Source organism: Salvelinus namaycush, chromosome 38 (assembly GCF_016432855.1).
Source record: "Salvelinus namaycush isolate Seneca chromosome 38, SaNama_1.0, whole genome shotgun sequence".
Classification (NCBI taxonomy): Eukaryota; Metazoa; Chordata; class Actinopteri; order Salmoniformes; family Salmonidae; genus Salvelinus; species Salvelinus namaycush.
The window spans coordinates 21,464,369-21,480,413 of record NC_052344.1 but is presented as its reverse complement, the minus strand read 5'-3'; the positions used below and the strand labels follow the sequence as shown (position 1 = coordinate 21,480,413).

The window sequence follows — 16,045 nt, the reverse complement described above, 5'->3', positions numbered from 1 at the left end:
ACAGACAGCGAGGTACTAGTCACTATAACACAGTATCAATGAGGACAGACAGCGAGGTACTAGTCACTATACCACAGTATCAATGAGGACAGACAGCGAGGTACTAGTCACTATACTACAGTATCAATGAGGACAGACAGCGAGGTACTAGTCACTATAACACAGTATCTATGAGGACAGACAGCGAGGTACTAGTCACTATAACACAGTATCAATGAGGACAGACAGCGAGGTACTAGTCACTATACCACAGTATCAATGAGGACAGACAGCGAGGTACTAGTCACTGTACTACAGTATCTATGAGGACAGACAGCGAGGTACTAGTCACTGTACCACAGTATCTATGAGGACAGACAGCGAGGTACTAGTCACTATACTACAGTATCAATGAGGACAGACAGCGAGGTACTAGTCACTATAACACAGTATCAATGAGGACAGACAGCGAGGTACTAGTCACTATACCACAGTATCAATGAGGACAGACAGCGAGGTACTAGTCACTATAACACAGTATCAATGAGGACAGACAGCGAGGTACTAGTCACTATACCACAGTATCTATGAGGACAGACAGCGAGGTACTAGTCACTATACCACAGTATCTATGAGGACAGACAGCGAGGTACTAGTCACTATACTACAGTATCAATGAGGACAGACAGCGAGGTACTAGTCACTGTACTACAGTATCTATGAGGACAGACAGCGAGGTACTAGTCACTGTACTACAGTATCTATGAGGACAGACAGCGAGGTACTAGTCACTATAACACAGTATCAATGAGGACAGACAGCGAGGTACTAGTGAAGGTGACCAAGTCAACTTGGTGAGACTTATTACATGGCAAGGTGAGGGCGGAAACTGAGAAAGCAGACAGAGTGAAAACTCAGTCATTTACTCACAGAAATCTGCTGTGGCTGTTTTGGGTCAGAAAGTGAAGTGTTATTTTTCCACTATTTGGTCAAGTGGCTATAAACACTCATCTATCTTCCTGGTTCCCATGCCTGTGTACAGTATGATCCATACACCATGTCTGTCTCCTATGTCTTTCACAGTTCCCATGCCTGTGTACAGTATGATCTATACACCATGTCTGTCTCCTATGTCTTTCACAGTTCCCATGTCTGTGTACAGTATGATCCATACACCATGTCTGTCTCCTATGTCTTTCACAGTTCCCATGTCTGTGTACAGTATGATCCATACACCATGTGTTACTGCATCCTATTAAAGATCCCTGAGGATTCCCTGAGCATGAAGACTCAACTAATAAATAAATCATCCATTTTACAGGATGTGTGTGTGTGTGTGTGTGTGTGTGTGTGTAAAGGGGAGTATAGGGTGGCGGATAAGATGTATTACCTATGGGTCTCCCTTATCCTTCTGCTCCTCCAGCAGCCAAAACACAGTGTGTGTGTGTGTGTGTGTGTGTGTGTGTGTGTGTGTGTGTGTGTGTGTGTGTGAGAGATCCAGCCATCAGGTCCGACATGTGTTCCTGACAGCCTGTAGTCTCGTAAAGCCCACCCTAGGCAACAGTGAAGAGGACGGGGTGTTCTGGCAGGTAGTCTGTAGTACAGTCATGAACCTTTAGCTCCCATTTCCCTATTGTAGGATTGTTATCTGGAACAGCTGTCATTGGTATTACGGGACTACGATAGATTGTTTTTACTGTGTGTGAATAAAGACAAGGAAAGAAATACCCCCCAAAAAGACAGCTCCTATAAAATATTTAGAATAATAAATAAATAGTTTAGCCTGTATCCCAAATAGACTAACGGCCTCCGACTAACGGGTGTGCGGGCTCCGACTAACGGGTAACGGGCTCCGACTAACGGGCTCTGACTAACGGGCTCTGACTAACGGGTGCGCGGGCTCTGACTAACGGGCTCCGACTAACGGGCTCTGACTAACGGGTAACCCTCTTTTCGTCTCCCTCTCCTCTTTTTAAGCAGAATTTATTTGCTATGGCGGTAGCCTACAATGACATCATGATGATAAACTAAGCACAGAGATGAGCTAATGGCCTCATCCTGAGAAGCCGAGAGGTTCAGAGATGAGCTAATGGCCTCATCCTGAGAAGCCGAGAGGTTCAGAGATGAGCTAATGGCCTCATCCTGAGAAGCCGAGAGGTTCAGAGATGAGCTAATCGCCTCATCCTGAGAAGCCGAGAGCTTCAGAGATGAGCTAATGGCCTCATCCTGAGAAGCCGAGAGCTTCAGAGATGAGCTAATCGCCTCATCCTGAGAAGCCGAGCGGTTCAGAGATGAGCTAATGGCCTCATCCTGAGAAGCCGAGCGGTTCAGAGATGAGCTAATGGCCTCATCCTGAGAAGACGAGAGCTTCAGAGATGAGCTAATGGCCTCATCCTGAGAAGCCGAGAGCTTCAGAGATGAGCTAATGGCCTCATCCTGAGAAGCCGAGAGCTTCAGAGATGAGCTAATGGCCTCATCCTGAGAAGCCGACAGCTTCAGAGATGAGCTAATGGCCTCATCCTGAGAAGCCGACAGCTTCAGAGATGAGCTAATGGCCTCATCCTGAGAAGCCGAGAGCTTCAGAGATGAGCTAATGGCCTCATCCTGAGAAGCCGAGAGCTTCAGAGATGAGCTAATGGCCTCATCCTGAGAAGCCGAGAGCTTCAGAGATGAGCTAATGGCCTCATCCTGAGAAGCCGAGAGCTTCAGAGATGAGCTAATGGCCTCATCCTGAGAAGCCGAGAGCTTCAGAGATGAGCTAATGGCCTCATCCTGAGAAGCCGAGAGCTTCAGAGATGAGCTAATGGCCTCATCCTGAGAAGCCGAGAGCTTCAGAGATGAGCTAATGGCCTCATCCTGAGAAGCCGAGAGCTTCAGAGATGAGCTAATGGCCTCATCCTGAGAAGCCGAGAGCTTCAGAGATGAGCTAATGGCCTCATCCTGAGAAGCCGAGAGCTTCAGAGATGAGCTAATCGCCTCATCCTGAGAAGCCGAGAGCTTCAGAGATGAGCTAATCGCCTCATCCTGAGAAGCCGAGAGCTTCAGAGATGAGCTAATCGCCTCATCCTGAGAAGCCGAGAGCTTCAGAGATGAGCTAATCGCCTCATCCTGAGAAGCCGAGAGCTTCAGAGATGAGCTAATCGCCTCATCCTGAGAAGCCGAGAGCTTCAGAGATGAGCTAATGGCCTCATCCTGAGAAGCTGAGCGGTTCAGAGATGAGCTAATGGCCTCATCCTGAGAAGCTGAGCGGTTCAGAGATGAGCTAATGGCCTCATCCTGAGAAGCTGAGCGGTTCAGAGATGAGCTAATGGCCTCATCCTGAGAAGCCGAGCGGTTCAGAGATGAGCTAATGGCTTCATCCTGAGAAGCCGAGAGGTTCAGAGATGAGCTAATCGCCTCATCCTGAGAAGCCGAGAGGTTCAGAGATGAGCTAATCGCCTCATCCTGAGAAGCTGAGCGGTTCAGAGCAGAAAATAGCAAGACTCCTTTCTTCTGCGTCCCAAATGACACCCAATTCTCTATAGTGCCCTACAGGGCCCTGGCCTGGTTAAAAGTAGTGCACTATATAGAGAATAGGGTGTGATTTGTGACGCAGACCTCATGTTTATGGAAAGCAACATTACAGTCAGGACATTAAGAAGGAAAAAGAGAGAGGAGGATGAAAAGAAATAGCCAATCGCTGGACAGTACATTCTGCACATGTGTAGTGTGGAAAATCAGCTTCTCTTTGAAGAAGAACAGACCTTTAAAATGAAGCCAATATCAACACATTCAGTATCGAGATGAAATCCCTTCTTAGCCCCGCGCAATCTCACACTGCTTAGGGGACATCCAGGGGCTGTGTGTTGGTTGGTTCTTCTATCCTTGTGGGGGGACCTACAAAACAAGGAAAATTCTCCCTGGTGGGGACATTTCCCACGTCCCCATGAGGAAAAAGGGTTCAATTCTCGGACCGACTTTTTTCTCTGTATATATCAATGATATCGCTCTTGCTGCTGGTGATTCTCTGATCCACCTCTACGCAGATGACACCATTGTGTATACATCTGGCCCTTCTTTGGACACTGTGTTGTTAACAAACCTCCAGACGAGCTTCAATGCCATACAACACTCCTTCCGTGGCCTCCAACTGCTCTTAAATGCAAGTGAAACTAAATGCATGCTCTTCAACCGATCGCTGCCCACACCCGCTCGCCCGTCTAGCATCACTACTCTGGACGGTTCTGACTTAGAATATGTGGACAACTACAAATACCTAGGTGTCTGGTTAGACTGTAAACTCTCCTTCCAGACTCACATTAAGCATCTCCAATCCCAAATTAAATCTAGAATCTGCTTCCTATTTCGCAATAAGCCTCCTTCACTCATGCTGCTAAACATACCCTCGTAAAACTGACTATCCTACCGATCCTTGACTTAGGCGATGTCATTTACAAAATAGCCTCCAACACTCTACTCAGCAAATTGGATGTAGTCTCTCACAGTGCCATCTATTTTGTCACCAAAGTCCCATATACTACACATCACTGCGACCTGTATGCTATAGTTGGCTGGCCCTCGCTTCACATTCGTCGCCAAACTCACTGGCTCCAGGTCATCTATAAGTCTTTGCTAGGTAAAGCCCTGCATTATCTCAGCTCACTGGTCACCAAAGCAACACCCACCCGTAGCACGCGCTCCAGCAGGTATATTTCACTGGTCACTCACAAAGCCAACACTTGCTTTGGCCGCCTTTCCTTCCAGTTCTCTGCTGCCAATGACTGGAACGAATTGCAAAAATCACTGAAGTTGGAGACTTACATTTCCCTGACTAACTTTAAACATCAGCTATCTGAGCAGCTTGCCGATCACTGCACCTGTACACAGCCCATCTGTAATTAGCTCAACCAACTACCTCATCCCCATATTGTTATTTATTTTTGCTCTTTTGCACCCCAGTATCTCTACTTGCACATCATCATCTGCGCATCTATCACTCCAGTGTTAATGTTAAATTGTAATTATTTCGCCACTATGGCCTATATTGTCTTACCTCCCTACTCTTCTACATTTGCACACACTGTACATAGAATTTTTCTATTGTGTTATTGACTGTACGTTTGTTTAGTCCATGTGTAACTGTGTTGTTTTTGTCACACTGCTTTGCTTTATCTTGTCCAGGTCGCAGTTGTAAATGAGAACTTGTTCTCAACTGGCCTACCTGGTTAAATAAAAGGTGAAATATATATTTTTAAAAGGCTATTTTAAATTTAGGGGTTAGGGTTACAATTAGGGTTGGATTACTGGTTAGGGAAAATAGGATGTTGAATGGAAATACATTTTAGGTCCCCATGAGGATAACAGAACATAACGTGTGTGTACCCACTTAAGACCCCGAGTAGTTCCTCTTGAAGTAGGATCCTTTAAAAACAGACATTTGCATCTCCGTGTGAAAGTAGGACCTACTACCTGTGAACACAGTGAGCCCTCACCTTCTCCTTATGTAGGGAGACTTTGGTATGTCAGCAACAGGGATCATCTGTTCCCCAGGTCGTACCCACATGATGGGCCCGTCGTCACTCTCTGTTGGACTCTTCAGCTTCAGACTGGAGAACGTACCCCACGGTAACGTCCGCTGCAGGGAGAAGCGTACGCCAGAGTTACAATAAGGGAGGAATAGAATGATAGAGGGGTGTGAGAAAACAAACTGGAACAGGAAAGAGGAAATACAATTTTTCAGACATCCATCAAAACCAATGCTTTTTTGTTGTTGTTGAAAAACCATAATTACCCTTTTCAACCACTAGAGGGCAACTTTCCTTTGTTTATAGATTAAATAAATTTAATTCTCCCTAAACAATGTGGCCTGAACCAAAGTATTTTGAAACCTAGCGAAAATGACTAAATCCAACGTATTACCTATAGATGAATGTTATCTATAAATTATGGATCTATATCATTATTCTGTGTCAGGGCTACTCACCTCTAGGAAGGGCGACTCCTCCAGCATAGAGATGAACTCTGGGAAGTAATCCCCCACCTCCTCGTCCACTGCCCCCACCAGACTGATCTGACGCATGGCACCTGCCCGGTACGTCCCGTGGCTGTACGTTCTCTTTACCTAGAACACATAGTAGAGAACAGTAGAACAGTCAGAAAGACCAGTCAATAAGACCAGTCAGAAAGACCAGTCAGAAAGACCAGTCAGAAAGACCAGTCAGAAAGACCAGTCAGAAAGACCAGTCAGAAAGACCAGTCAGTAAGACCAGTCAGTAAGACCAGTCAGTAAGACCAGCTGATGCTGTACAGTAATGATACTGGGAGATCAGACATTGCTCTGGTACTGGAGGGGAGAGATTACAGACTGCCTGCTGCTGGTAACCCCCCCACTGGAGCCACGTAATACTGCAGCTCTCCTCTTCAACAGCCTCTCCTTCCCCTCGTTCTGATTCTACACCATTACGAGTAGACCCAGTGAGGGGCTGACTGTCAGGACAGAGACAGTCACAATAGACCCGGTGAGGGGCTGACTGTTAGGACAGAGGAAGACAGTCACAATAGACCCAGTGAGGGGCTGACTGTCAGGACAGAGGGTGACAGTCACAATAGACCCAGTGAGGGGCTGACTGTCAGGACAGAGGGTGACAGTCACAATAGACCCAGTGAGAGGATGACTGTCAGGACAGAGGGCGACAGTCACAATAGACCCCGTGAGAGGATGACTGTCAGGACAGAGGGCGACAGTCACAATAGACCCAGTGAGAGGATGACTGTCAGGACAGAGGGCGACAGTCACAATAGACCCAGTGAGAGGATGACTGTCAGGACAGAGGGCGACAGTCACAATAGACCCAGTGAGAGGATGACTGTCAGGACAGAGGGCGACAGTCACAATAGACCCAGTGAGGGGCTGACTGTCAGGACAGAGGGCGACAGTCACAATAGACCCAGTGAGAGGATGACTGTCAGGACAGAGGGCGACAGTCACAATAGACCCAGTGAGAGGATGACTGTCAGGACAGAGGGCGACAGTCACAATAGACCCAGTGAGGGGCTGACTGTCAGGACAGGGAGACAGTCAGGAGAATGAGATTCCACAACAGCACATGACCTGCTAGTGCAATAACGTCAGAGTAGTTCCCATTCAGATAACATTTTATTGGTCACAAACACATGGTTAGCAGATGTTATTCCGAGTGTAGCGAAATGCTTGTGCTTCTAGATCCGACAGCTCTAGCTATTCCTATTCTGAGACACAGAGACAGACAGCAGCCATTCAAAGAGCTGGTAGTGCTAGCTAACCTGTTTTACACAGTACAGCTGTAGTTATTCCTGTTCTGATAGACAGAGCTGGTAGTGCTAGCTAACCTGTTTTACACAGTACAGCTGTAGCTATTCCTGTTCTGAGAGACAGAGACAGAGCTGGTAGTACTAGCTAACCTGTTTTACACAGTACAGCTGTAGTTATTCCTGTTCTGAGAGACAGAGACAGAGCTGGTAGTGCTAGCTAACCTGTTTTACACAGTACAGCTGTAGCTATTCCTGTTCTGAGAGACAGAGCTGGTAGTGCTAGCTAACCTGTTTTACACAGCACAGCTGTAGTTATTCCTGTTCTGAGAGACAGAGCTGGTAGTACTAGCTAACCTGTTTTACACAGTACAGCTGTAGCTATTCCTGTTCTGAGAGACAGAGACAGAGCTGGTAGTGCTAGCTAACCTGTTTTACACAGTACAGCTGTAGTTATTCCTGTTCTGAGAGACAGAGACAGAGCTGGTAGTGCTAGCTAACCTGTTTTACACAGCACAGCTGTAGTTATTCCTGTTCTGATAGACAGAGCTGGTAGTACTAGCTAACCTGTTTTACACAGTACAGCTGTAGTTATTCCTGTTCTGAGAGACAGAGCTGGTAGTACTAGCTAACCTGTTTTACACAGTACAGCTGTAGTTATTCCTGTTCTGAGAGACAGAGCTGGTAGTACTAGCTAACCTGTTTTACACAGCACAGCTGTAGCTATTCCTGTTCTGAGAGACAGAGACAGAGCTGGTAGTACTAGCTAACCTGTTTTACACAGTACAGCTGTAGTTATTCCTGTTCTGAGAGACAGAGACAGAGCTGGTAGTACTAGCTAACCTGTTTTACACAGTACAGCTGTAGTTATTCCTGTTCTGATAGACAGAGCTGGTAGTGCTAGCTAACCTGTTTTACACAGTACAGCTGTAGTTATTCCTGTTCTGAGAGACAGAGACAGAGCTGGTAGTACTAGCTAACCTGTTTTACACAGTACAGCTGTAGTTATTCCTGTTCTGATAGACAGAGCTGGTAGTACTAGCTAACCTGTTTTACACAGTACAGCTGTAGTTATTCCTGTTCTGAGAGACAGAGACAGAGCTGGTAGTACTAGCTAACCTGTTTTACACAGTACAGCTGTAGTTATTCCTGTTCTGAGAGACAGAGACAGAGCTGGTAGTGCTAGCTAACCTGTTTTACACAGTACAGCTGTAGTTATTCCTGTTCTGAGAGACAGAGCTGGTAGTACTAGCTAACCTGTTTTACACAGTACAGCTGTAGTTATTCCTGTTCTGAGAGACAGAGCTGGTAGTACTAGCTAACCTGTTTTACACAGTACAGCTGTAGTTATTCCTGTTCTGAGAGACAGAGACAGAGCTGGTAGTACTAGCTAACCTGTTTTACACAGTACAGCTGTAGATATTCCTGTTCTGAGAGACAGAGACAGAGCTGGTAGTACTAGCTAACCTGTTTTACACAGTACAGCTGTAGTTATTCCTGTTCTGAGAGACAGAGACAGAGCTGGTAGTACTAGCTAACCTGTTTTACACAGTACAGCTGTAGTTATTCCTGTTCTGAGAGACAGAGCTGGTAGTACTAGCTAACCTGTTTTACACAGTACAGCTGTAGTTATTCCTGTTCTGATAGACAGAGCTGGTAGTACTAGCTAACCTGTTTTACACAGTACAGCTGTAGATATTCCTGTTCTGAGAGACAGAGACAGAGCTGGTAGTACTAGCTAACCTGTTTTACACAGTACAGCTGTCACCCAGTAGTAAAAGGCCCTGTTGAATAGCTAGAAGTGCATCCCGGTCTCCTTCACTGTCTCACTTCGCTCCCACAGATCTGAGTGAATCTACGATTCAGGTAAAGATGTAGGTAAACCTCCTTTTTGGTTATCCGGAAGGAAAGAACGGAGGTTTAATAGCAGCTTCAGAGGCACAGAGAACCACAAACCCCCCTCCTGTCATCTCTGGACCGTAGGCCCTAGGGTCGCAGTCCTCCCTCTCTAACATGGTAATAAGACTACACATGAGGAGGAGCAGATCACTGCTAGTCTCAATGTCTCAGACATCCTCCTGATTCACTTACAACCCTGTCTAATACAGCTATTACAGCCCAGCCATTCTTATCACCACAGAATATCCTCAGGCTCAAAAGAGAGTTCATCATAAGGCCAGTTTCTCCTTCGGCGGTCCGTCTGTCTGAACGTTAGATAGTGTCAGAGGAACATCGTCTGCCTCAGATAGTTCTCCTGGAGCGGTCCGTCTGTCTGAACGTTAGATAGTGTCAGAGGAACATCGTCTGCTTCAGATAGTTCTCCTGGAGCGGTCCGTCTGTCTGAACGTTAGATAGTGTCAGAGGAACATCGTCTGCTTCAGATAGTTCTCCTGGAGCGGTCCGTCTGTCTGAACGTTAGATAGTGTCAGAGGAACATCGTCTGCTTCAGATAGTTCTCCTGGAGCGGTCCGTGTGTCTGAACGTTAGATAGTGTCAGAGGAACATCGTCTGCTTCAGACAGTTCTCCTGGAGCGGTCCGTCTGTCTGAACGTTAGATAGTGTCAGAGGAACATCGTCTGCCTCAGATAGTTCTCCTGGAGCGGTCCGTCTGTCTGAACGTTAGATAGTGTCAGAGGAACATCGTCTGCTTCAGATAGTTCTCCTGGAGCGGTCCGTCTGTCTGAACGTTAGATAGTGTCAGAGGAACATCGTCTGCTTCAGATAGTTCTCCTGGAGCGGTCCGTCTGTCTGAACGTTAGATAGTGTCAGAGGAACATCGTCTGCTTCAGATAGTTCTCCTGGAGCGGTCCGTCTGTCTGAACGTTAGATAGTGTCAGAGGAACATCGTCTGCCTCAGATAGTTAATAGATGATCTGTTTCTAAACATGATCCTCTACTAGAGGTCTCTGTGTCTTTCCACAGGGTCAGCAGCAGTGTTGACAACGTGTAAAGGGACATATTACAACAGTCAATTATATTACCAAACTAGGGCTGACCCCAATTAGTCGACTGGTCAATTGTTTGGTCGTTAGGCTGTTGGTCAACCAAGATTGTTTTATATATAAAACATATGCAAATGCACCCATTTCAGTGAACTAATCCATTGCAGGAGGCCTAGACTAAAAGCCAATTTATGCTTGATCCGAAAATGTGGTCGGAGGCTCCATATGCAGGGTGTGGATGTGTGGCCGGGATGTCCTCGTCTCATCTCTCTCTAGCGATTCCTTGTGGCGGGCCGGGCGCATGCACGCTGACGCGGTCGCCAGTTATACTGTGTTTCGTCTGACACGTTGGTGCGGCTGGCTTCTGGGTTAAGCGAGCTGTGTGTCAAGAAGCAGTGTGGCTTGGCAGGGTCGTGTTTCGGAAGACGCTTGGCTCTCGACCGTCGCCTCTCCCGAGGCCGTACGGGAGTTGCAGCGTAGAGACAAGACTGTTACTACCAATTTGATACCCCTTTTTCTCCCCAATTTTGAGGTAAAGGTGCACAACCTATTCTACACTTGTGAGAAACAAGTTTTAGTTAATTTCATTCCATTTACAAGTTGTCAATTTAGTCATTGTCTTTTGTTTAGAGCGCTCCTGTCACTGTTGAGTAAAGACACACAGAAATAGAAGTAGGCCTATAGGCTACCTGAGAAATATTTCAAGCCCTCTCCCTTTCCATAACCAATCAGCGTGAAAGTGAAAAATGTCATGCTCTGATCCAGTGGAAATGTCATAAAATAGGCCTACCTGATTACATCTTATCAGTGCTGGACTTGGACTGAAATAGGTTCCGGAAATCATTTTGGGTACTGGTACTGTTCGTATTTAGGTGCTTGAGCTCCACAATACCTGTGAGCTAATATTCTATAAGAGTAATAACAGCAGTAGAACATGTGAGGTGCCGGTACTCAGCTCTGGTGAGTTCCTGCCCAAGTCACGCACTGCTTCTTATGTGCAAATAGCCTACAGCTGTGTCTGTCCTGAGCTCACTGCTGGGGAAACGGAGGGCCCAGAATATTTTATACACCGCTGCAAGTTCCCTAGTGCAAGCTTCAGGGCTGGAGCCAACTTAATAGTTTATACAATGTTTCAAGTTCATTGCAGACAGGCCATGTGTAGCCAATGTGATTTATAGGAGATCTTCTACCTGCAGGCTGCAATGTTTTTATTTGTTGGCTTTATGTAGGCTATTTTTACATAGTTGGCAATATAAGAAACCTTTTAGGTTTGTATCATTTTCATTTAGATTTGGATAGAAGGTTGATTAACCACATAACAATGATTGAGATATGAAGACGTTATTTTAAATTAAATTAAACTTTTACGAAAATGTGCATCTGAACCATAACGGACACGCAGATCGGTAGAAATTATAAGACAGATTGGCATTCAACATGAGAAAGGGTGCCAACTCCTCATGTGTCCAATTACTGGAAACTTCAGGAAAGTAATGGCAGAATCTGAGAAAGCCAGCAAGAGAGGGAGGAGTTAGGTCAGGTTAAGTGTTTTTTTCTTTCTGGTTATCTAGATCTCTGGTGCCCTCTTGAGGCATCAAACCGTAACCTTAAAGCATCAAACAAGCTCAATGATTTATTAAAACACATAGGGTGTCTCTATATATGGAAAAATACACATTTAACAATTTCAACCAATCGATTGGTCGAAAGAATAGACTACTTTCGGTCGACAAATCTTTGTTTTTAGTAGGGGACAGCCACATACCAAACACATCATGCGTGCTGCACTTGAGCTTCAGGTTGTGATGCGTGCAGCTGGAAGTGGGCTATTCCTGTCTGACAGGAGTCTGTTGAGCAGATGTGAGACGTGTTCCCTCCTCCCTCCCGTCAGCTGTTCGTTCCCCCGCCAAAATAAACTTTAAACCGTTATGATGGTTATTTTATTTTCTTCATCCATAATCGTCGGATATATGGTAATTGTGCCAACCCCCCCCCCCCTTCCATCCATCCCTCCTGTCCTTACTGCAGGCTGTTAAGATCAGTTATCCTAAATTGAAGCCAGCGGTGGAGGTCCTCAGAGGGCTGCAGCGTTTAATCATGTTTGGAGACTTCACAGAGGACGTCTTCGAGAGGGTGTGTGTAGTGGTGTCTGGTGCTGTTTTTCCTGCCCTGAGGGAGCAAGCCACCAGTGTGAGTAAAGGACTGAAGTATCCTTTTTTCTCCTTTCTGCTGTGTGTGAGAGTGTGTGTGAGTGTGTGAGTGTGTGTGTGAGTGTGAGTGTGAGTGAGACAGCATCCTAGTCCACTCTGTTCCATTTATGGTAACGAGTCAAGGGGGAAGGTGAGGGAGTTTACTGTAGTGGCCAGGAAGTAAGAGGACAACTGGGAGAGAGGATGAGGAGAGGTAGAATGTCCTTGGGTGTCAGCCGAGTGAATCTGTCAGAGAGAGACAGAGAGAGAGACCAGTGTAGAGCCAGACTCTGTATAACAACTGACTGTCTGGGGAATTGACCTCTCACAGGCTCCCTGTCTACAATACACACCATCATCTATCAGTGGGGAGAACACCAGTTCAGACAAGGTCACACAAGGTCACTGGGCCTGGACTAGTATTCCCTCAGACTGAAAGGAAGTCAACCTGGGTAAAAAATATATTTAATATTCAATGAATATTGTTACATAATGTCAATCAATTATGTGGTTGAAAATAGTGGATTGATGTGTATGGGACAGAAGTATCTGAGCATGGCTTGAATACTGTACAGGATTAATCGTACTTAAATAAGGCGAACAAATGAATGGCCCAGTTCAAACTGTGTGTACATTAAGCATGGGTGCTTCTCTTGTTGTTTCCAGGCTAAACGTGTTTCCATGAACACAACACATAATATAGACCAGATATTATCTTCCTCCTAATGAGAATGAGATTAGCTTCATTATCCATGAGGACACACACCTCTGAGTAGTAGCCATCCCTCCTGTCTGTTCTCTCCTCCTGGTCGGCTTGCTCTGGGCACACTCGGTTTTACGGTAATGGACTCACTCACAGGTGAGAGAGATGCAAGCAGAGACAGAAAGAGACAGAGACAGAGAGACACAGATTGCATCTGGATGCCCACTGCGCCCCTGCGGGTGTGTGTGTGTGTGTGTGTGTGTGTGTGTGTGTGTGTGTGTGTGTGTGTTAGTTAAAGGGAATGGATGGCTGATAAAGGCTCTTTCCTCTGGGAGTTCTTGCCGCAGACAGACGAGGAAACCCACCAAGACGTCGTGCTCCGTCTGCAGCGTGGAGCCGCCAACACTGTGAGAAGACAGCCAATCACAGTCTAATATGGATACATGGATACAGCCAAAACAACCTACTTCCTCTCTCCCTCACCGAGAGAGAGCAGAGCTGAGCAGCCAACCAGCCAGCCACATTCACATAACGTCTGATACACTCATACCAGGAATATGTGAAATATGTAAATACTGCTGACACATCTAAACACACTACTGTACCTCTCTCCCCCTGTGAGGCCCCCAGTCATCTAAACACACTACTGTACCCCTCTCCCCCTGTGAGGCCCCCAGTCATCTAAACACACTACTGTACCCCTCTCCCCCTGTGAGGCCCCCAGTCATCTAAACACACTACTGTACCCCTCTCCCCCTGTGAGGCCCCCAGGCAGCCAGTCATCTAAACACACTACTGTACCCCTCTCCCCATGTGAGGCCCCCAGTCATCTAAACACACTACTGTACCCCTCTCCCCCTGTGAGGCCCCCAGTCATCTAAACACACTACTGTACCCCTCTCCCCCTGTGAGGCCCCCAGTCATCTAAACACACTACTGTACCCCTCTCCCCCTGTGAGGCCCCCAGTCATCTAAACACACTACTGTACCCCTCTCCCCCTGTGAGGCCCCCAGTCATCTAAACACACTACTGTACCCCTCTCCCCCTGTGAGGCCCCCAGTCATCTAAACACACTACTGTACCCCTCTCCCCCTGTGAGGCCCCCAGTCATCTAAACACACTACTGTACCCCTCTCCCCCTGTGAGGCCCCCAGTCATCTAAACACACTACTGTACCCCTCTCCCCCTGTGAGGCCCCCAGTCATCTAAACACACTACTGTACCCCTCTCCCCCTGTGAGGCCCCCAGGCAGCCAGTCATCTAAACACACTACTGTACCCCTCTCCCCCTGTGAGGCCCCCAGGTAGCCAGTCATCTAAACACACTACTGTACCCCTCTCCCCCTGTGAGGCCCCCAGTCATCTAAACACACTACTGTACCCCTCTCCCCCTGTGAGGCCCCCAGGCATCTAAACACACTACTGTACCTCTCTCCCCCTGTGAGGCCCCCAGTCATCTAAACACACTACTGTACCCCTCTCCCCCTGTGAGGCCCCCAGGCAGCCAGTCATCTAAACACACTACTGTACCCCTCTCCCCCTGTGAGGCCCCCAGGCAGCCAGTCATCTAAACACACTACTGTACCACTCTCCCCCTGTGAGGCCCCCAGGGCAACCAGTCAAGTCTCAACCATAACATCTGATATCGTCTACTCCAAACTCAGATACATCTAAACACACTACTGTACCCCTCTCCCCCTGTGAGGCCCCCAGGCAGCCAGTCATCTAAACACACTACTGTACCCCTCTCCCCCTGTGAGGCCCCCAGGCAGCCAGTCATCTAAACACACTACTGTACCCCTCTCCCCCTGCGAGGCCCCCAGTCATCTAAACACACTACTGTACCCCTCTCCCCCTGCGAGGCCCCCAGTCATCTAAACACACTACTGTACCCCTCTCCCCCTGCGAGGCCCCCAGGCAGCCAGTCATCTAAACACACTACTGTACCCCTCTCCCCCTGTGAGGCCCCCAGTCATCTAAACACACTACTGTACCCCTCTCCCCCTGTGAGGCCCCCAGGCAGCCAGTCATCCAAACACACTATCGTACCCCTCTCCCCGTGAGGCCCCCAGTCATCTAAACACACTACTGTACCCCTCTCCCCCTGTGAGGCCCCCAGGCAGCCAGTCATCTAAACACACTACTGTACCCCTCTCCCCCTGTGAGGCCCCCAGTCATCTAAACACACTACTGTACCCCTCTCCCCCTGTGAGGCCCCCAGTCATCTAAACACACTACTGTACCCCTCTCCCCCTGTGAGGCCCCCAGTCATCTAAACACACTACTGTACCCCTCTCCCCCTGTGAGGCCCCCAGTCATCTAAACACACTACTGTACCACTCTCCCCCTGTGAGGCCCCCAGTCATCTAAACACACTACTGTACCCCTCTCCCCCTGTGAGGCCCCCAGTCATCTAAACACACTACTGTACCTCTCTCCCCCTGTGAGGCCCCCAGTCATCTAAACACACTACTGTACCCCTCTCCCCCTGTGAGGCCCCCAGTCATCTAAACACACTACTGTACCCCTCTCCCCCTGTGAGGCCCCCAGTCATCTAAACACACTACTGTACCCCTCTCCCCCTGTGAGGCCCCCAGTCATCTAAACACACTACTGTACCCCTCTCCCCCTGTGAGGCCCCCAGTCATCTAAACACACTACTGTACCCCTCTCCCCCTGTGAAGCCCCCAGGCCCCCAGTCATCTAAACACACTACTGTACCCCTCTCCCCCTGTGAGGCCCCCAGTCATCTAAACACACTACTGTACCACTCTCCCCCTGTGAGGCCCCCAGTCATCTAAACACACTACTGTACCCCTCTCCCCCTGTGACGCCCCCAGGCAGCCAGTCATCTAAACACACTACTGTACCCCTCTCCCCCTGTGAGGCCCCCAGTCATCTAAACACACTACTGTACCTCTCTCCCCCTGTGAGGCCCCCAGGCAGCCAGTCATCTAAACACACTA

At 47.9% G+C, this 16,045-nt stretch overlaps 1 protein-coding gene across 1 annotated transcript in view; it reads right to left on the bottom strand.

Annotated features, from left to right (window-relative positions):
- Positions 1-16,045, bottom strand: part of LOC120031924 (lysine-specific demethylase RSBN1L-like) — a 111,481-nt gene that overhangs the window by 11,730 nt on the left and 83,706 nt on the right. Inside the window, exons 4-5 of the mRNA XM_038977782.1 lie at positions 5,942-6,079; positions 5,451-5,593 (exon numbers count right to left, since the gene is read on the bottom strand). Of these exons, the coding sequence (XP_038833710.1) occupies positions 5,451-5,593; positions 5,942-6,079 (281 nt within the window). The remainder of the gene's footprint in view (positions 1-5,450; positions 5,594-5,941; positions 6,080-16,045) is intronic.